This window comes from Coregonus lavaretus, assembly GCF_964263955.1.
Source record: "Coregonus lavaretus genome assembly, chromosome: 6".
Lineage (NCBI taxonomy): Eukaryota > Metazoa > Chordata > Actinopteri > Salmoniformes > Salmonidae > Coregonus > Coregonus lavaretus.
This window is the reverse complement of record NC_139993.1, coordinates 5320735-5340189: the sequence shown is the minus strand read 5'-3', so window position 1 is coordinate 5340189 and position 19455 is coordinate 5320735. Positions and strand designations below refer to the sequence as shown.

Sequence of the window (19455 nt, the reverse complement as noted above, 5' to 3'; positions counted from 1 at the left end):
AAAGCCAACTGAGAGACCTGAGCCCTAGGACCATACGTCGGGACTACCGGCCGTGGTGACACCTTGCTGTCCCCAGTCCGCCTGGCCTTGCTGCTATTCCAGTTTCAACTGTTCTGCCTGCGGTTATGGAACCCCTACCTGTCCCAGACCTGCTGTTTTCAACTCTTAATGATCGGCTATGAAAAGCCAACTGAGATTTATTCCTGATTATTATTTGACCATGCTTGTCACTTATGAACATTTTTGAACATCTTGACATGGTTCTGTTATAATCTCCACCCGGCACAGCCAGAAGAGGACTGGCCACCCCTCATAGCCTGGTTCCTCTCTAGGTTTCTTCCTAGGTTTTGGCCTTTCTAGGGAGTTTTTCCTAGCCACCGTGCTTCTACACCTGCATTACTAGCTGTTTGGGGTTTTAGGCTGGGTTTCTGTACAGCACTTCGAGATATTAGCTGATGTACGAAGGGCTATATAAAATAAAATTGATTGATTGATTGAATATCAGTGTATTTTATATGGAATATACAGGTAACTGTCAAAATAATGGAAACGCTTGAGTAAATGAGGGATACTAAGTATATTGAAAGCAGGTGCTTCCACACAGGTGTGGTTCCTGACTTCCTGACACAGGTGTGGCTAACATGGCTATGGCCCCATAGGATGACAATGCCCCCATCCACAGGGCACGAGTGGTCACTGAATGTTTTGATGAGCATGAAAACGATGTAAACCAAATGCCATGGCCGTCTGTCACCAGATCTCAACCCAATTGAACACTTATGGGAGATTCTGGAGTGAAGCCTGAGACAGCATTTTCCACCACCAACAACAAAACACCAAATGATTTTCTAGCGGAAGAATCGTGTTGCACCCATGTATATAGAACACTGCTTTATATCTATGGTCGCATCCCTCCAATAGAGTTCAAGACACTTGTAGAATCTATGCCAAGGTGCATTGAAGCTGTTCTGGCTCGTGGTGGCCCATCGCCCTATTAACACACTTTAAGTTGGTGTTTCCTTAATTTTGGCAGGTACCTGTATCTTAATGTTACTGACAAACCTATGGTGTTTTGTAGGATACCTGGGAGACTGAATGACAGACGCACCCCACTGGGAGAGCTCAACTGGATCTTCACTGCTATCACTGACACGATCGCCTGGAACGTGCTGCCCAGAGGTACACACACATGAGCTTGGGAACATATGCGCATGCACACACACTCATACCTCTGTGTCTACCTGGGCTGCCCAGACAAGTAGAAAGTATCTCTCTCTCTCACAAACACACAAACACTCATGTGAGTCGTGATGTGAGAAGAGAACAGTGGGGATGGGCTGATAAGCCCCAGAAGCCTTACGGCACTGGCGTTCAATAATCAGCCTACATCACAGAGAAGCTCCTTAATGAAGGCACGGCACACCTAATCCACCACACACACACCTCACTACACACCCCACCCCACCACACAAAACACTCACATACTACCCTCACACAGACATACTCACACACACACTCTCTCTCATACACAAAAGCGCGTAAACACACACTCGAATCACACCATAATCAAAACACTCATACACAAAGACTCACTCCCTCTCACACAGAGACAAGCGCCTGCACACAAACACACCAATTATCATCATTAGTTGGGGATTAACACTGGAGCAACCTGGCCCCATTAAACAAAATGAGAGAATACATGAATTAATAATAAGAGTTGAAAATGTCACTACTGCCCCCTGCCTTGATCTATCTGGCACTGCTACTGCATCCTGCCTGTCTGTCCACATTCAATACACAATACATACACACCTACATCTCTCTCTTTCTCTCTCTCTTTCTTTGATGCTGTCTGTTATTTTCCATTGGCCATGCCCCCTTGCCCCTGTCTCTTTCCATTCCCTCCTGTCCATCCTTCTCTTCCTTTTTTTCTCTCTTTCTCTCTCTAGATCTGTTCCAGAAGCTTTTTCGTCAGGACCTGTTGGTGGCCAGTTTGTTCCGCAACTTCCTGTTGGCCGAGAGGATAATGAGGTCATACAACTGCACCCCCGTCAGCAGTCCGCGCCTGCCACCTACATACATGCACGCCATGTGGTAAGACACGCATGCACACACACCTACACTTTCTCTCTCTGTTGGTTATCTGTCCATTCATTAGATTCATGTTGAAACCTGTCTGCAAAATCCTTTGTTGTGTGTTTTCCCACCATCAGTTACTAAAAGCATTAGTTGGGGATAGTGTTGTTGCTGAAAGTCTCTTGAGTGAGCGATCGCCTCTTTTCCTCTCTTATTGCCTCCATTGTCTCTTCTTGGGAAGACATTAAATAGCATTGAATCATCTGGGGTGACTTTGTCGTTGTGTTGCTACACCCCATCACAGCTCTAAAAGAGATGCTTCAGCCAGCAAGAAAGGAAGTACAGAGAGAGAGAATGTGGAGGGAGGGGAAGTAAGAAGGGACAGGTAAAAGGAGAACAAGGGATGGTAAGAAATAGTGGAAGAGAGAGAGAGACTGATAGGAAGTGTTGAGGTATCTAGATGGCAGTAAGGAAGGAAGGAAGTAGAGTTGAAGTGAGAACAAAGGAGCAGAAGGAAGCGTGGAAGAGAGAGACTAATAGAAAGTCTGCAGGGGAAAGGGTAAGAGACACAAAGGGAGACAAATACATCAAAAGTGTGGAGGCAGAGAGAAATAGAGAGGGTTTGTGGAAATATGTTGATTGATGATAGTGGCCAGACACAACCAGCAAGTGTTATTAAAATGCTGTTGTTGTGTCTTTAATATTAGTGGGCCATTATTGGAATATAAATTGGCTGGGGACAGGTGTGCGCGACTGTGTGTGTGCGCGACTGTGTGTGTGCGCGACTGTGTGTGTGTGTGCGCGACTGTGTGTGTGTGTGCGTGACTGTGTGTGTGTGTGTGTGGTAGGGGTGTATGGCGCTATGGCTGCACCAAACTCTGCTGCAGGTAGCAGCTATAGCAGAGTCAGCAACTAGATAGAGATTCTCTCATACACACGTTCTTAAAGGTCCTAAGTCATTCTGATTCCCATGTAAAATAGCCTTTTGAGTGACTAAAATATTACCCATAATATTTGTTTTGGATAGAAATGCTCAAAATGTGCGTTTTTTTTATTTTTATCTCATGGCTAACTACCAGGAAGTTTGAAAAGACAGGCTTAGTGGGCGGGGAGCTTATATTCATGAGCTCGCCTTGACTGGCAGCTCTTTGAAACGCCTATGTCAAGCAACTTGGATGCAGTGTTGCAGTAAAATCATCTCAAGCTAATTTAGTGGTACACAAAGCAGCTCAAACAATATTGAAATTGCATCAATGATGTCAAAAATGTTTTATACTTCTCCCGTTAGGCATCGCTCTTGTGATGCGGTTCACAGCAGCAATGACAGATGTGTTGACTTGACAACTGTGTCAGAGTTTAACGACTTTTGTTCCATGCTGGCTGAAGACCTAGCTAGCCAGGAACTAGCTAACACCAGACACAGATGACCCTATCCTCTTAATAATCCCGCCTCCTGAATCCAAGTGTTTGACACGGGGAGGGGACCAGTAACTTTATGATCAAACTTTATCAGTGTAGTAGCAAATGTCATTTTTCATACTTTGACCTGGTTTCATCCAAATACCATCCAATTTCATGAAAAACATGATTTTGACTGTTGACCTTTAATATACTCCCCCCTCTCTCTCACTCATCCCTTGTTCCCACTTCACACACCCTTTACTCCTTATTATATTCACACCCTTTACTCCTTATTAACTCTACACCCTTTACTCCTTATTAACTACACACACTTTACTCCTTATTAACTTCACACCCTTTACTCCTTATTAACTACACACTTTAATCCTGATTAACTACACACTTTACTCCTTATTAACTACACACACTTTACTCCTTATTAACTACACACTTTACTCCTTATTAACTACACACACGTTACTCCTTATTAACTACACAGACTTTACTCCTTATTAACTACACACTTTACTCCTTATTAACTACACACTTTACTCCTTATTAACTACACACTTTACTCCTTATTAACTTCACACCCTTTACTCCTTATTAACTACACACACTTTACTCCTTATTAACTACACACTTTACTCCTTATTAACTACACACTTTACTCCTTATTAACTACACACTTTACTCCATATTAACTACACACTTTACTCCTTATTAACTACACACACTTTACTCCTTATTAACTACACACTTTACTCCCGATTAACTACACACACTTTACTCCCGATTAACTTCACACACCCTTTACTCCTTATTAACTTCACACACCCTTTACTCCTTATTAACTTCACACACTTTACTCCTTATTAACTACACACACTTTACTCCTTATTAACTACACACACTTTACTCCTTATTAACTACACACCCTTTACTCCTTATTAACTACACACACTTTACTCCTGATTAACTTCACACACTTTACTCCTTATTAACTTCACACACCCTTTACTCCTTATTAACTACACAAACTTTACTCCTTATTAACTTCACACACTTTACTCCTCATTAACTTCTCACCCTTTACTCCTTATTAACTTCACACACTCCTAACCCGCCATGCTCCTCGACAACCATTTTACATTTTAGTAATTTAGCAGACACTCTTATCCAGAGGTACTTACAGGAGCAATTAGGGTTAAGTGCCTTGCTCAATGGCACATCGACAGATTTTTCACCTAGTTGGCTCAGGGATTCGAACCAGTGACCTTACGGTTACTGGCCCAACGCTCTTAACCGGCAGGCTACCTGCGGCCATCACACACCCCTCACTCCTATCAAATCCCAATCACGTTTCATGTCACCTTTCACTCACGTTCCAAACCGATACTAACAACAACAAGAGACGTTTGCTTTTTCGCCGAACAAATGTTTGTCTACTTGTCTCGACTGATTCCAGATGTTTGATATATTTATGCACTGGGATTACAGATATGTATACCTGATATGAATATTGAACACACTATGTTATGTGAATGATGTGATGAGTTGTATTCTACATGGATTATAACTAGCATTTCGGATCCTTTGACTACAGAAATATCTTTCTCCATAGAGAATTGTATTCTAGTCTATTATCTTGGATTCTACTATTACCTGAATGGAAGAGGCAAAGGCAGTGTTCTTAGAGTTGTGTTCAATGACTGTAACAAATCTGTAACATTGCGTATTGTTGCATTTGTCGACCAAATGCTCAATTCCTGCATGCACTTTCTAACCAGAGGAGAAACCCCAAGTGCTGCCTCAGAGCAAATAGGGAGGAAGGGGGGTTGGTGGTTAGGGGAGAGAGGGGAAGGGGGGTTGGTGGTTAGGGGAGAGAGGGGAAGGGGGGTTGGTGGTTAGGGGAGAGAGGGGAAGGGGGGTTGGTGTGAGAGAGTGCAGCAGTAAAGGGGGGTTGATATTTATGTAACAGTATGAATTAAACATGATAACCAGGGAGAACACTGAGGGTTTGGAATGGATCAAAACCTCAATGCTGCCCTCTCCAGGACCGTGTGTGTGTTGGACATTTGGGTTGTTGATGTCTAACGTGTGTGTGTGTATGCATCGTTCCTCTACAGGCAGGCGTGGGACCTGGCTGTGGACATCTGTCTCTCTCAGCTGCCCACCATCATTGAGGAGGGCACCGCCTTCAGGGTAAGTGGTTTTTCTCCATTTATCAGTGCGGGTTCCTCTTAACTTTGAGTTAGTCATGGCATGTGTTTGTCTATGTCAGGGGTCTCAAAATCATTTTGCCCGGTGTCCAAATTCAGTCTTCACCAAGGTCCAGCAGGGCCACACTGCAAATTGTTTTCATACACAATACTTTTTTCCCTTCATTTGAATACCCCTGAGGCGTTAAGATAAATTGCCCTGTGTCAATCACATTTTTATTTATAAAGCCCTTTTTACATCAGCAGATGTCACAAAATGCTATACAGAAACCCAGCCTAAAACCCCAAACAGCAAGCAATGCATATATAGAAGCACTGTGGCTGGGAAAAACTCCCTAGAAAGGCAGAAACCTAGGAAGAAACCTAGAGAAGAACCAGGCTCTGAGTGGTGGCCAGTCCCCTTCTGGCTGTGTTCCCGGGTGGAGATTATAACAGTACATGGCCATTAAGGCCAGATTTTTCTCCAAGATGTTCAAACGTTCATAGATGACCAGCAGGGTCAAATAATAATCACAGTGGTTGTAGAGGTTGCAACAGGTCAGTACATCAGGAGTAAATGTCACTTGGCTTTTCATAGCCGGCCATTTAGAGGTTGAAATAGCAGGTGCGGTAGAGAGAGAGAGTTGAAAACAGCAGGTCTGGGACAAGGTAGCACGTCTGGTGAACAGGTCAGGGTTCCATAGCCGCAGGCAGAAAAGTGGAAACTGGAGCAGCAGCACAACCAGGTGGACTGGGGATGCTGTGGATGATATGTCTGTGTGTTTGACACCTCACTGATAAATAACCCCACTAGCTGATGGATGGCTGTCTGTCACTTCGGGTTGACTAGTCTTGACTACACACTTTGTTCTTCTTTCACTTTCATTCTATTTACCATGGTAACTGTAACCCTGTCACTTCTATGAGTTACAATACCATTTTATTTACACTGATTCATCACAAACACTCTCCCCGCCCCAGTCAGTGTATCACTCTATTACCCCTCTGACCCAGTGGATGCAGGAGTGAAATGTCAGGCCTAATACCTCGCGTGTCACTGAGTCAATAGAGGTGATAATAGCTGTAGTCAACATATCACTCCATTCTGTTAAACCCCTCTGGTGCTACTTGTCCAGTCAAGTGCAACTCAACTCAATCATTCATTATAAGATATTTTCAACACAAGCACTTGAAGGTTTTCCGCTGTGATAGTCGGTGATAACGCATCACCGTTGGTTAGTTTGGGTGGTATGAATGGGATAGTACAATACATGCTGCCCTGCCATATACAGTCTTCCTCTGTGCTTTTCAACAAAAATATAGAATAAAATATATTATAAAATGTATTATATACCCAGAGATTGACATTTAGATAGTTAGTCATAAATGATGCATTGTTGCAGCTCCCTATAGAAATAGCATAGTCGGTCCGTCCAGATTTTTTAAAATTTTATTTATTTAACCTTTATTTAACCAGGTAAGCCAGTTGAGAACAAGTTCTCATTTACAACTGCGACCTGGCCAAGATAAAGCAAAGCAGTGCGATAAAAACAACAACACAGAGTTACATATGGGGTAAAAAAAACATAAAGTCAAAAAATACAACAGAAAATATATATACAGTGTGTGCAAATGTAGCAAGTTATGGAGATAAGGCAATAAATAGGCTATAGTGCAAAAATAATTAATACAATTAGTATTAACACTGGAATGCTAGATGTGCAAGAGATTATGTGCAAATAGAGATACTGGGGTGCAAAAGAGCAAAAATAAATAACAATATAGGGATGAGGTAGTTGGGTGGGCTAATTTCAGATGGGCTGTGTACAGGTGCAGTGATCGGTAAGGTGCTCTGACAACTGATGCTTAAAGTTAGTGAGGGAGATAAGTGTCTCCAGCTTCAGAGATTTTTGCAATTCGTTCCAGTCATTGGCAGCAGAGAACTGGAAGGAATGGCGGCCAAAGGAGGTGTTGGCTTTGGGAATGACCAGTGAGATATACCTGCTGGAGAGCAGACTACGGGTGTGTGCTGCTATGGTGACCAATGAGCTAAGATAAGACGGGGATTTGCCTAGCAGTGATTTATAGATGGCCTGGAGCCAATGGGTTTGACGACGAACATGTAGTGAGGACCAGCCAACAAGAGCGTACAGGTCACAGTGGTGGGTAGTATATGGGGCTTTGGTGACAAAACGGATGGCACTGTGATAGACTACATCCAATTTGCTGAGTAGAGTGTTGGAGGCTATTTGTAAATGACATCGCCGAAGTCAAGGATCGGTAGGATAGTCAGTTTTACGAGGGCATGTTTGGCAGCATGAGTGAAGGAGGCTTTGTTGCGAAATAGGAAGCCGATTCTAGATTTAACTTTGGATTGGAGATTCTTAATGTGAGTCTGGAAGGAGAGTTTACAGTCTAACCAGACACCTAGGTATTTGTAGTTGTCCACATACTCTAGGTCAGACCCGTCGAGAGTGGTGATTCTAGTCGGGTGGGCAGGTGCCAGCAGCGTTCGATTGAAGAGCATGCATTTAGTTTTACTAGTGTTTAAGAGTAGTTGGAGGCTACTGAAGGAGTGTTGTATGGCATTGAAGCTCGTTTGGAGGTTTGTTAACACAGTGTCCAATGAAGTGCCAGATGTATACAAAATGGTGTCGTCTGCGTAGAGGTGGATCTGAGAGTCACCAGCAGCAAGAGCGACATCATTGATATACACAGAGAAAAGAGTCGGCCCAAGAATTGAACCCTGTGGCACCCCCATAGAGACTGCCATAGGTCCAGACAACAGGCCCTCCGATTTGACACATTGAACTCTATCTGAGAAGTAGTTGGTGAACCAGGCGAGGCAGTCATTTGAGAAACCAAGGCTATTTAGTCTGCCAATAAGAATGCGGTGGTTGACAGAGTCGAAAGCCTTGGCCAGGTCGATGAAGACTGCTGCACAGTACTGTCTATTATCGATCGCGGTTATAATATCGTTTAGGACCTTGAGCGTGGCTGAGGTGCACCCATGACCAGCTCGGAAACCGGATTGCATAGCGGAGAAGGTACGGTGGGATTCGAAATGGTCGGTGATCTGTTTGTTAACTTGGCTTTCAAATACTTTCGAAAGGCAGGGCAGGATGGATATAGGTCTGTAACAGTTTGGATCTAGAGTGTCACCCCCTTTGAAGAGGGGGATGACCGCGGCAGCTTTCCAATCTCTGGGGATCTCAGACGTTACGAAAGAGAGGTTGAACAGGCTAGTAATAGGGGTTGCGACAATTTCGGCGGCTAGTTTTAGAAAGAAAGGGTCCAGATTGTCTAGCCCAGCTGATTTGTAGGGGTCCAGATGTTGCAGCTCTTTCAGAACATCAGCTGTCTGAATTTGTGTGCAGGAGAAGCGGGGGGGGGCATGGGCAAGTTGCAGCGGAGGGTGCAGAGTTGGTGGCCGGGGTAGTGGTAGCCAGGTGGAAAGCATGGCCAGCCGTAGCAAAATGCTTGTTGAAATTCTCGATTATTGTAGATTTATCGGTGGTGATAGTGTTTCCTAGCCTCAGTGCAGTGGGCAGCTGGGAGGAAGTGCTCTTATTCTCCATGGACTTTAGTGTCCCAAAACTTTTTGGAGTTAGTGCTACAGGATGCAAATTTCTGTTTGAAAAAGTTAGCCTTTGCTTTCCTGACTGCTTGTGTATATTGGTTCCTAACGTCCCTGAAAAGTTGCATATCGCGGGGGCTATTTGATGCTAATGCAGTACGCCACAGGATGTTTTTGTGCTGGTCAAGGGCAGTCAAGTCTGAGGAGAACCATGGGCTATATCTGTTCTTAGTTCTGTATTTTTTGAATGGGGCATGTTTATTTAAGATTGAGAGGAAATTACTTTTAAAGAACAACCAGGCATCCTCTACTGACGGAATGAGATCTATATCCATCCAGGATACCTGGGCCAGGTCAATTAGGAAGGCCTGCTCGCTAAAGTGTTTTAGGGAGCGTTTGACAGTGATGAGGGGTGGTCGTTTGACCGCGGACCCGTTACGGACGCAGGCAATAAGGCAGTGATCGCTGAGATCCTGGTTGAAGACAGCAGAGGTGTATTTAGAGGGTAAATTAGTCAGGATGATATCTATGAGGGTACCCATGTTTACTGATTTAGGGTTGTACCTGGTAGGTTCGTTGATAATTTGTGTGAGATTGAGGGCATCTAGTTTGGATTGTAGGATGGCCGGGGTGTTAAGCATATCCCAATTTAGGTCACCAAGCAGTACGAACTCTGAGGATAAATGGGGGGCAATCAATTCACATATGGTGTCCAGGGCACAGCTGGGGGCTGAGGGGGGTCTGTAGCAAGCGGCAACAGTGAGACTTATTTCTGGAAAGGTGGATTTTTAGAAGTAGAAGCTCAAACTGTTTGGGCACAGACCTGGATAGTATGATAGCTCTGCAGGCTATCTCTACAGTAGATTGCAACTCCACCCCCTTTGGCAGTTCTATCTAGACGGAAAATGTTATAGTTAGGGATGGAAATTTCAGAATTTTTGGTGGCCTTCCTAAGCCAGGATTCAGACACTGCTAGAACATCAGGGTTGGCGGAGTGTGCTAACGCAGTGAATAACTCAAACTTAGGAAGTAGACTTCTGATATTTACATGCAAGAAACCAAGGCTTTTGCGATTACAGAAGTCAGCAAATGATAGCGCCTGGGGAGTAGGAGTGATACTGAGGGCTGCAGGGCCTGGGTTTGCCTCTACATCACCGGAGGAACAGAGGAGGACTAGAATAAGGATATGGCTAAATGCTTTAAGAACTGGTCTTCTAGTGCGTTGGGTACATAGAATAAAGGGGGCAGATTTCCGGGCGTTGTAGAAAAGATTCAGGACATTATGTACAGACAAGGATATGGAAGGATATGGAAGGATATGAGTAAAGTGGAGGTAAACCTAAGCGTTGGGTAACAATGAAAGAGATAGCATCACTGGAGGCACCAATTGAGTCGGTCTCCGCATGTATGGGGGGTGGGACAAAGGAGCTATCTAAGGCAGGTTTAGCTGGGCTGGGGGATCTACAGTGAAATAGTACAATTAGAAATAACCGAAACAACAATAAGCTAACCATATTGAGATGGGAGAGAGGCATAAAGCAATCACAGGTGTAATTTGAGAGAGCTAAGACAACAGCTGGTAATGACGACACAGTTTGGGCTGAGGCTAAACATAAACAGGATGCGGTACCGTATAAAGGAATAGTCCAGCAGGCATCAGCTGTATAGCTGAGTTATCATAAGGTCCGGTGAACAGCAATAGGATAGTTCGGAGGTAGTTCGGGGGCTGCTAAAGCACTAGCGAGCAAGAGGCCACGGCTAGCGTGTGCTAGCGGGCCGGGGCTAGCAGATGGAATCTTCGTGGTCGACGGTGTAACGGGAAGCCGGTTGTAGCCACATCAGACGATTTCGTCGGCAGACCAGTCGTGTAGGATCGGCGGGGCTCCATGTCTATACTAGGTGGTCCCGTCCGGTTGACAGAGAGGTAGATAGCCGGGAGATGGGCCTAGCTCAGGATGATTAGCCAGACCACAACGTCCATTTTGTTGCAGCTAGCTGGTAGCGATGAATCCGGAGTTAAATGTCCAGTGATTCAGTGATTCCGGCAGAAAAACTGATATGTTCTGGGTCGATAACGCGCTGTGCAGACTGGCCGAATAATAGTCCAGACTAGAGCTGGCTGGCTGGTAGGTGGTGCAGGCCACGGACAATGGTGAAGAACCGCTAACGGTAGCTGATAGCAAGTAGCTAGTTAGCTGGCTACTCCCGTCCGGTAGACCTAGAGGTAGAAAGCCGGGATATGAGCCTGGCTCTAGGCTAGCTCGAGGCTGACTGGTGCTTGCATCGGGGGCAGTGGTGATTAGCCAAACAGCAACATTCATTCGGTTGCGGCTAGCTAGTTGCGATCCGGTGATTAATGTCCAGTGATTAAATTATTCCGGCAGAAAAATCCAATGTTCTGGGTGAAATACCGCTAACTGTGGCTAATAGCAAGTAGCTAGTTAGCTGGCTAGCTAGTTTCAACTGGAGATTCTAGATAAAAGGTAAGTCAATAATAGAATCCGTTCCACATTGAGTGAGGCGGGTTGCAGTAAAGTATATTTTGTAGAAGGATGAAAAGTCTGATAGGGAAATATGTACGAAAAATACAAAAAAAAACAGGGTATTTACAGGCTATTTACAGACACACGACAAAAACAGGACTGCACTACTACGCCATCTTGGATTAGCTATAAAAGTCTAGCATCCCGTTATGGTGTAATAATCCACTGCAATTGTAATATTGAATTCCTAATCTCTCTGGGGGAAAAACCCTGGGCTTGGGGCTGGGGCTGGCAGGGGAAGAAACCCTGATTGTGACAACATAAGATTATTACCAGGGCTTGTGTAAGGGCTCCTTAAGCCGTCTACAGTAATCTTCTGAACTCTCCATCTCTCTTTTCCTCACTCGATCTATGCCATCTTTACTTGAACTCCGTCCCTCTATCTATTTTTCACTCTCCCTCGAACTCTTACTCCAGGGGTGTCAAACATACGGCCCATGGCAAGAAACATTTCAGTGCAGCCGTCCGGACCCCGGTGAAGACCGAATGCGGCCCGCAGGCAAAATTAGTTACCCTTGTCTTACTCCCTCCCTCCATTTAAATTTTTTCCCTCTTTCACTTGTCTCTCTCTTCCTCCATCTCTCCTCAAAAGTAATTTCAGAAACCATATCAAGCAGAGCGCAATGCACTCCCAGTGCAAAAGTTTGTATGGAAAAAGTTGAATGAATCTCTACAGAGCGTGACTCCCTCCCTCCCTCTGAGTCTGCAGTCCTATCAGTTCTCCACCTGGCCTGTTTTTATTTTATATTTTAACTAGGCAAGTAGGTTAAGAACAATCTATTTACAATGACGGCCTACCCCGGCCAAACCCGAACGACGCTTGGCCAATTGTGCGCCGCCCTATGGGACACCTGTTGAGGTTTGCATCTCCTCCATCACTCTTCTGAAGGAACATCCCTCCCCCTCTTCCCTCTCGCTCTCCATTCTCTTCCCTCTTTTCCTTCACCCCCGCATGCTTAATGGCACTATAATTGACCCACCTGGGTCCTCTCTCTCCCCCTCTGTCTTTTGAGAGATGAGACTTGTTCACCCTCTATCTGGCTCTCTCTCTCTCTCCAGAGCTCAGAGAAACTGTCTGTTAGTTTGTGTGTGTGTTCGCTCCTCTTGTGTGAGTGTGTATGTATGTTAGAGCATAGCGGTTATGCTTTGGTTATTCACAAATTAATTTCCTCAACCAGTGCTAATATTTCCCTCTCTGCAGCGAGAGAGAGTCTCTGTTGTAATTGCCCCTGCTATATTAATGGGATGATGATGATGAAACTGGTCATGGAACAGTTAATAGCGGCAGACACATTGTCATGACACCACTGCTCTATGTGGGGCTGAAGGGAAGCAGGTAACAGAGGGGGTGGTACATAATGAAGGGACACGCGTTCACACACACACACACTACTGCAGCTAGTCAAGGCTACAATGGAGGCTTCCTTATGTAAGGTTGTTATGTAATAGGCAGATTGGTGTAAGAATTTACTCTGTTCAGTTGGTCGGGATGTTTGTGTGTGTGTGTGTGCCTGTGTGTGTGTGTGAGACATAGAGAGGATGTGTGTTGCATTAAAGTTTCATGACTACTGTGTATTACATATTGTATTAAGATTAGTGGATGCATGTTGCATTGTAGACATCGATGTGCTGAGTTGCCGTGCACATGCTTATATAACTTACATACAAAACCAAAATATATAAACATTGTTACAAAACTCATTGAACTCATTCTACAATGAGATGTATAGTAATGTGTGTGCAGTTCATTACCGATGCATTAAGCCTAATTTGTGTGCTTGTGTGTGTGAGAGAAGGGTGTGCTAGATCAGTATGAAAATGTATGCACTCACTAACTGTATGTCGCTCTGGATAAGAGCGTCTGCTAAATTACTAAAATGTCAAATGTAAATCTAACTATGAAATGGATAATGCTGTTGTGTATTTGAGAGGTCACAGCTGTGTTTGTATGCAGGTCAAGATACACTACATGACCAAAAGTATGTGGACACCTGCTCGTCAAACATCTCATTCCAAAATCATGGGAATAAATGTAGTTGGTCCCCCCTTTGCTGCTATAACAGCCTCCACTTTTCTGGGAAGGTTTCCACTAGATGTTATGTTGGAACATTGCTACGGAGACTTGCTTCCATTCAGCCACAAGAGCATTAGTTAGATCGGGCATTGATGTTGGGCGATTAGGCCTGGCTCGCAGTCAGCGTTCCAATTCATCTCAAAGGTGTTCGATGGGGTTGAGGACAGGGCTCTGTGCAGGCCACTCAAGTTCTTCCACACAGATCTCGACAAACCATTTCTGTATGGACCTCGCTTTGTGTACGGCGGCATTGTCATGCTGAAACAGGCAAGGGCCTCCCCAAACTGTTGCCACAAAGTTGAAAGCACAGAATTGTCTAGAATGTCATTGTATGCTGTAGCGTTAATATTTCCCTTCACTGGAACTAGCCTGAACCATGAAAAACAGCCCCAGACTATTATTCCCCCTCCACCAAACTTTACAGTTGGCACTATGCATTGGGGCAGGCAGCGTTCTCCTGGCATCCGCCAAACCCAGATTCGTCTGTTGGAGTGCCATATGGTGAAGCATGATTCATCACTCCAGAGAACACGTTTCCACTGCTCCAGAGTCCAATGGCGGCAAGCTTTACGCTACTTCAGCCGACGCTTGGTATTGCGCATGGTGATCTTAGGCTTGTGTGCGGCTGATAGGCCATGGTAACCCATTTCATGAAGCTCCCGACGAACAGTTCTTGTGCTGACGTTGCTTCCAGAGGCAGTTTGAAACTCGCTAGTGAGTGTTGCAACCGAGGACAGACGATTTTTATGCGCTACGTGCTTCAGCACTCGGTGGTCATGTTCTGTTAGCTTGTGTGGCCTACCACTTTGCGGCTGAGCCGTTGTTGCTCCTAGACGTTTCCACTTCACAATAACAGCACTTACAGTTGACCGGGCCAGCTCTAGCAGGGCAGAAATTTGACAAACTGACTTGTTGGAAAGGTGGCATCCTATGACTGTGCCACATTGTAAGTCACTGAGCTCTTCAGTAAGGCCATTATACTGCCATTGTTTGTCTATGGAGATTGCATGGCTGTGTGCTCGATTTTATACACCTGTCAGCAACGGGTGTGGCTGAAATAGCTGAATCCACTCATTTGAAAGGGTGTCCACATACTTTTGTGTATATATATATATAGTGTATGTACTCTGTGTGAGTGAGCCTAGTATCAATGTACTGTATGTATTTAGATGTATATTCATCATTGATTTATTAAAACAATTGTGTGTGTGTTTCCCCCCAACAGCACAGTCCATTCTTTGCGGAGCAGCTGACAGCATTCCAGGTGTGGCTGACCATGGGAGTGGAGAACAGGAACCCCCCCGAACAGCTCCCCATCGTACTGCAGGTATACACACACATCCATACACCCAAACACCAACGGGCGTAAAATATCTACCCTCCCCGAAAAACATCTGTTTCAGTTTTCTGAGTCTTTCCCTTTAAATCGCCATAGAAACGGCCCCTCTCAACGTTGATTGACCAGGGTTCGAAGCCACGGATCTGGAGATGAAAATGACAAGGGTATCAAGTTGAATTTGATTGGTCCAAAGTGCGGAAACGCCTCCTAATCTTACAACCTCCCAACGCCGAAATATGGAAGAGATACAACCAAGACCGGTGTGATCTAAACTAGCTACGGTCCCAACAAACTAACGTTCTTATTTAATCAATATGTATATTAAGGTTATAATATTGTAGAGAACAATCTGATTAATTGTATGTGATTCGTAATGACATAGGCTAAAGACAACTAGGTTTAGACTAGGGCTGTCAAACGATAATTAATTGCAAATAATCGCATTAAATTCTGTAGTTAATCGCGATTAATCGCAGATTTTTTATTTGCTCAAAATTGGTGCTTAATAAAGAGTTTTCAAAAAAAAAATATTTCTTCTTTAAGCTGTGTATTGAGTTGTAGGTGTGTAGGGACTGAAACACAAAAAATATTCTGTATCAGAATACAACATTCCTGTAATTATGCTCCCAGTAGGCCTACTCCCTCATACATTTTCTTGAAGTTCACAAACACACACACACAGTTATAGCTTTAGCCATTCCAAATGATTGTTCTCCTAATTACTGATTGGAGGGTTGGCTATAAGAAAAAAGAACTGGCTCTATGGATAAAAAGAGCATAAACCTGTCCAACAATGTCATGAATTCCACAGAACATAAACCTGTGACCATACACTTCAGTCGTCCTCCTATTTCTTTCACTGAGCCAGTTGCTAAGACAAACAAGCCTGTTTACATTTTGAGATGATAAAGCTGCTCTCTTCTTCTGTACGATACGCCCAGAGAGTGAAAACAGCCTCTCACAAGGTACTGATGTGGCAGGCGTTGTCAGGTACCTTCGTACAATGCAGGCCAGCCTGGTGTGTGCCCCTGCATGCTGTGACCACCACTGTAGTGGACAGTCCTCCTTGCTGATGCTGGGCTCTGTTGCTTTATCAGGTTGCTGTGCAGGCCTCTCTTCCTTCAGCAAGTTGCACCAAAGTTTCACCAAAGCCCACACCTCTCAAGTCTGGAAACGCACTTCAGGTCCTTAATACTTGGGTCGAGTGCTGTGGCCATGTGAGGTTGGTGTTTTCCTTGCGTTTCTCCAGGTCTGTTGTGAATGTCAGCTTGAATATTACCACGTAGGCAGGGTCATCATCGGAGCTCTCCATTACTCAAAGGAGATGGCACATAGCAGGCAACACCACTGAGCAGGAAATATACTTCTCTCCTCCCAGAAATTCAGTCAAGTACCTACAGTGGAAGATAATTGACTGCAGTGATTTCGAATTATTAGAAACTTGTTATACACAGACACATACTCTCACTCACACACACATACTCTCTCTCACACACACACACACACACATTTTACACTCTCTCACACACACACACACTTCACAATCGTATTATAACACTAATAGTGTGATAAAGAAGATTACCTGCAGGGCTCCAGTAGTGCCTCCAGCTTCTGCAGTTTCTCCAGTTCAGCTGGGCCAGAGCATCTCTGTGGTTGTTGGTTTCTGTGGACAGGCTTTACCATTTCCAGAGTGGAATTTCATCTTGTTGTGACATCTTGTGTCAGTGACATCTTTTGCACATTTACAAATTGCAGTTGTCCTAGCTCTGTAGCGTTTGGTGGGCTGTGTTTGAAATGTATGGACACTGTAATGGACCTTTTGGAGACTGTGCGCGGTGCAGGGCAGGTGTTCAAAAGGAAGTTGTCTCCCAGTTGCAATCATGTTCCGTGCAGTGTGGTAACTTTGTTGTCAATGTTCCACTGCTTTGCTACAACCATGAAATGTTTGGCACACGTTTCAGTATAGTGCATATTTTCTGTCTTCATTACGGCCAGAGCGTGTGAATGCAGTTTAAAGTTTTCATCGATGTGGTGCGCAGTAACCCCAAGGTAGTTGTGCTTACTCACCAAAGTCCAGTGGTCTCCCGTGAGAGCAACAGCCGTTGCATGTTTCAACTCCGCTTTCGTAGCCCTCTCGCTTTCATACAGCTTGTGTATTCTTGTAACGACGGTGGCTCTCGAGGGTAACTAATACCCTTGAGTTGTTCGTTGCGATCCGAATGATATCCCGCAAGCCTTCGTCCTCCACAATGTGGACTGCAAGCTGTAGCTATCCACTTGGCTATTGCTTGTGTTAGCTTGCTGCTCGTCGTCTTGTCCATAGGCCTCCCACTCTTCTAGCTTAGCCTACCGAAAGATGTCCTCCATTGCTACTAGCAACGTTACTTGTATTGCTGGCGTCAGCGGTGTGTTTCGCTTGTAAATTATAAGTAACTTCGGTGATAAACAAATTCAGCCTTACAGTAGATGCAAACTACTTAGGTTTTATCCAGAGAGCCATCTGGGAGGAATTTGAAATTGAATTTGCCATTTAAAAGCCCCTTACTAGCATTCTCCATCATTCAGTCATACAAGTAGCTAGCTAGTAAAGTGGTCCTCCAGGGCCGGCAGGGATGTAGCTCAGTTGGTAGAGCATGGCGTTTGCAACACCAGGGTTGTGGGTTCGATTCCCACGGGGGGCCAGTATAAAAAATATAATGTATGCACTCACTAACTGTAAGTCGCTCTGGATAAGAGCGTCTGCTAAATGACTAAAATGTAATGCTGAGTGTATGTTCATGTCATTGTCACCAATCAACTGCATTACACTCAAACATTATTCGAATTTAGATGCTAACGAATGCTAACCATAAGTTACTGCATCTGATGGTTAGCTAGCATGCTAGCTAGCCCGACTTCTACATCCAAAATAAGTGTTTGCAACAATAACAGCCAAGTTTAATCTTAAACAACAGTCCAAACAACATGTAGGCCTGTTGGAACACAACATTTATTTTGAAATGTACAGGCAAATCACTACGGAATCCTAGTCTCATGAATAAAGCCTGTGTCTTTGGTGCTTACATTAGCAATGCTAAGTAGCTAACCCAGCTGTATCTGAAATAGTGTTTTCAACAATAACAACTAAATGCACCCTTAGCGACTGTCCAAGCAACTATCAAACAACACTGTAGGCCTTTTGGAACTAGTAAAAAGTATGACGTTTACAAGTAATTTACTACGAAAATATAGGCTATTGGAAACAACGCAATGGAACTACAACTTCATCGGTGATGGTGGGAGTGGTTTTGCCGAATGGAATCGGAGTTTGAGCCTTGAACAACAGAAAATTATTGGCATAAGCTGACTAAATGTCATTATAACAAGAGCAACATAGCAGGGAGTTCCAATATGATCAGAAAACTACAGACGGGTTATATAGAAAGCTGAAAATGACTGGCCATAATTTATTTTAATAGTCATCTCTAGTCATAAAACATCACAGAGAAGCAATTTTCATTTTGCTCATCACTAAAAAGTAAATATACATGAAGTCATAAAGATACACTAAAACTGTGTAGGACATCAATAAATACTTAATAATAGGGGTGTAACAGTACACGTATTCGTACCAAACTGTTCGGTACGGGGACCTTGGTTCGGTCCGCACTGTGAACCCGAATTAATACATAAAAAATATATATACATTACCAGTCAAAAGTTTGGACACACCTACTGATTCAAGGGTTTTTCTAAATGTTTTACTATGTTCTACATTGTAGAATAATAGTGAAGACATCAAAACTATGAAATAACACATATGGAATCATGTGGTAACCCAAAAAGTTTTAAACAAATCAAAATATATTTGAGATTTGCACACTCTTGGCATTCTCTCAACCAGCTTCATGAGGAATGCTTTTCCAGCAGGCTTGAAGGAGTTCACACATATGCTGAGCACTTGTTGGCTGCTTTTCCTTCACTCTGTGGTCCAACTCATCCCAAACCGTCTCAATTGGGTTGAGGTCAGGTGATTGTGGAGGCCAGGTCATCTGATGCAGCATTCCATCACTCTCCTTCATGGTCAAATAGCCCTTACACAGCCTGGAGGTGTGTTTTGGGTCATTGTCCTGTTGAAAAACAAATGATAGTCCCACAATGCGCAAACTAGATGGGTTGGCGTATCGCTGCAGAATGCTGTGGTAGACATGCTGGTTAAGTGTGCATTGAATTCTAAATACAGCACAGACAGTTTCACCAGC

At 44.1% G+C, this 19455-nt stretch overlaps 1 protein-coding gene across 3 annotated transcripts in view; it reads left to right on the top strand.

Annotated features, from left to right (window-relative positions):
- rptor (regulatory associated protein of MTOR, complex 1) overlaps positions 1 to 19455 on the top strand; it is a 190617-nt gene that overhangs the window by 114635 nt on the left and 56527 nt on the right. For all 3 annotated transcript variants that reach the window (XM_084163751.1, XM_084163749.1, XM_084163750.1), the window contains exons 9-12: positions 1079 to 1179; positions 1953 to 2097; positions 5610 to 5685; positions 15101 to 15202. In XM_084163751.1, the coding sequence (XP_084019877.1) occupies positions 1079 to 1179; positions 1953 to 2097; positions 5610 to 5685; positions 15101 to 15202 (424 nt within the window). The remainder of the gene's footprint in view (positions 1 to 1078; positions 1180 to 1952; positions 2098 to 5609; positions 5686 to 15100; positions 15203 to 19455) is intronic.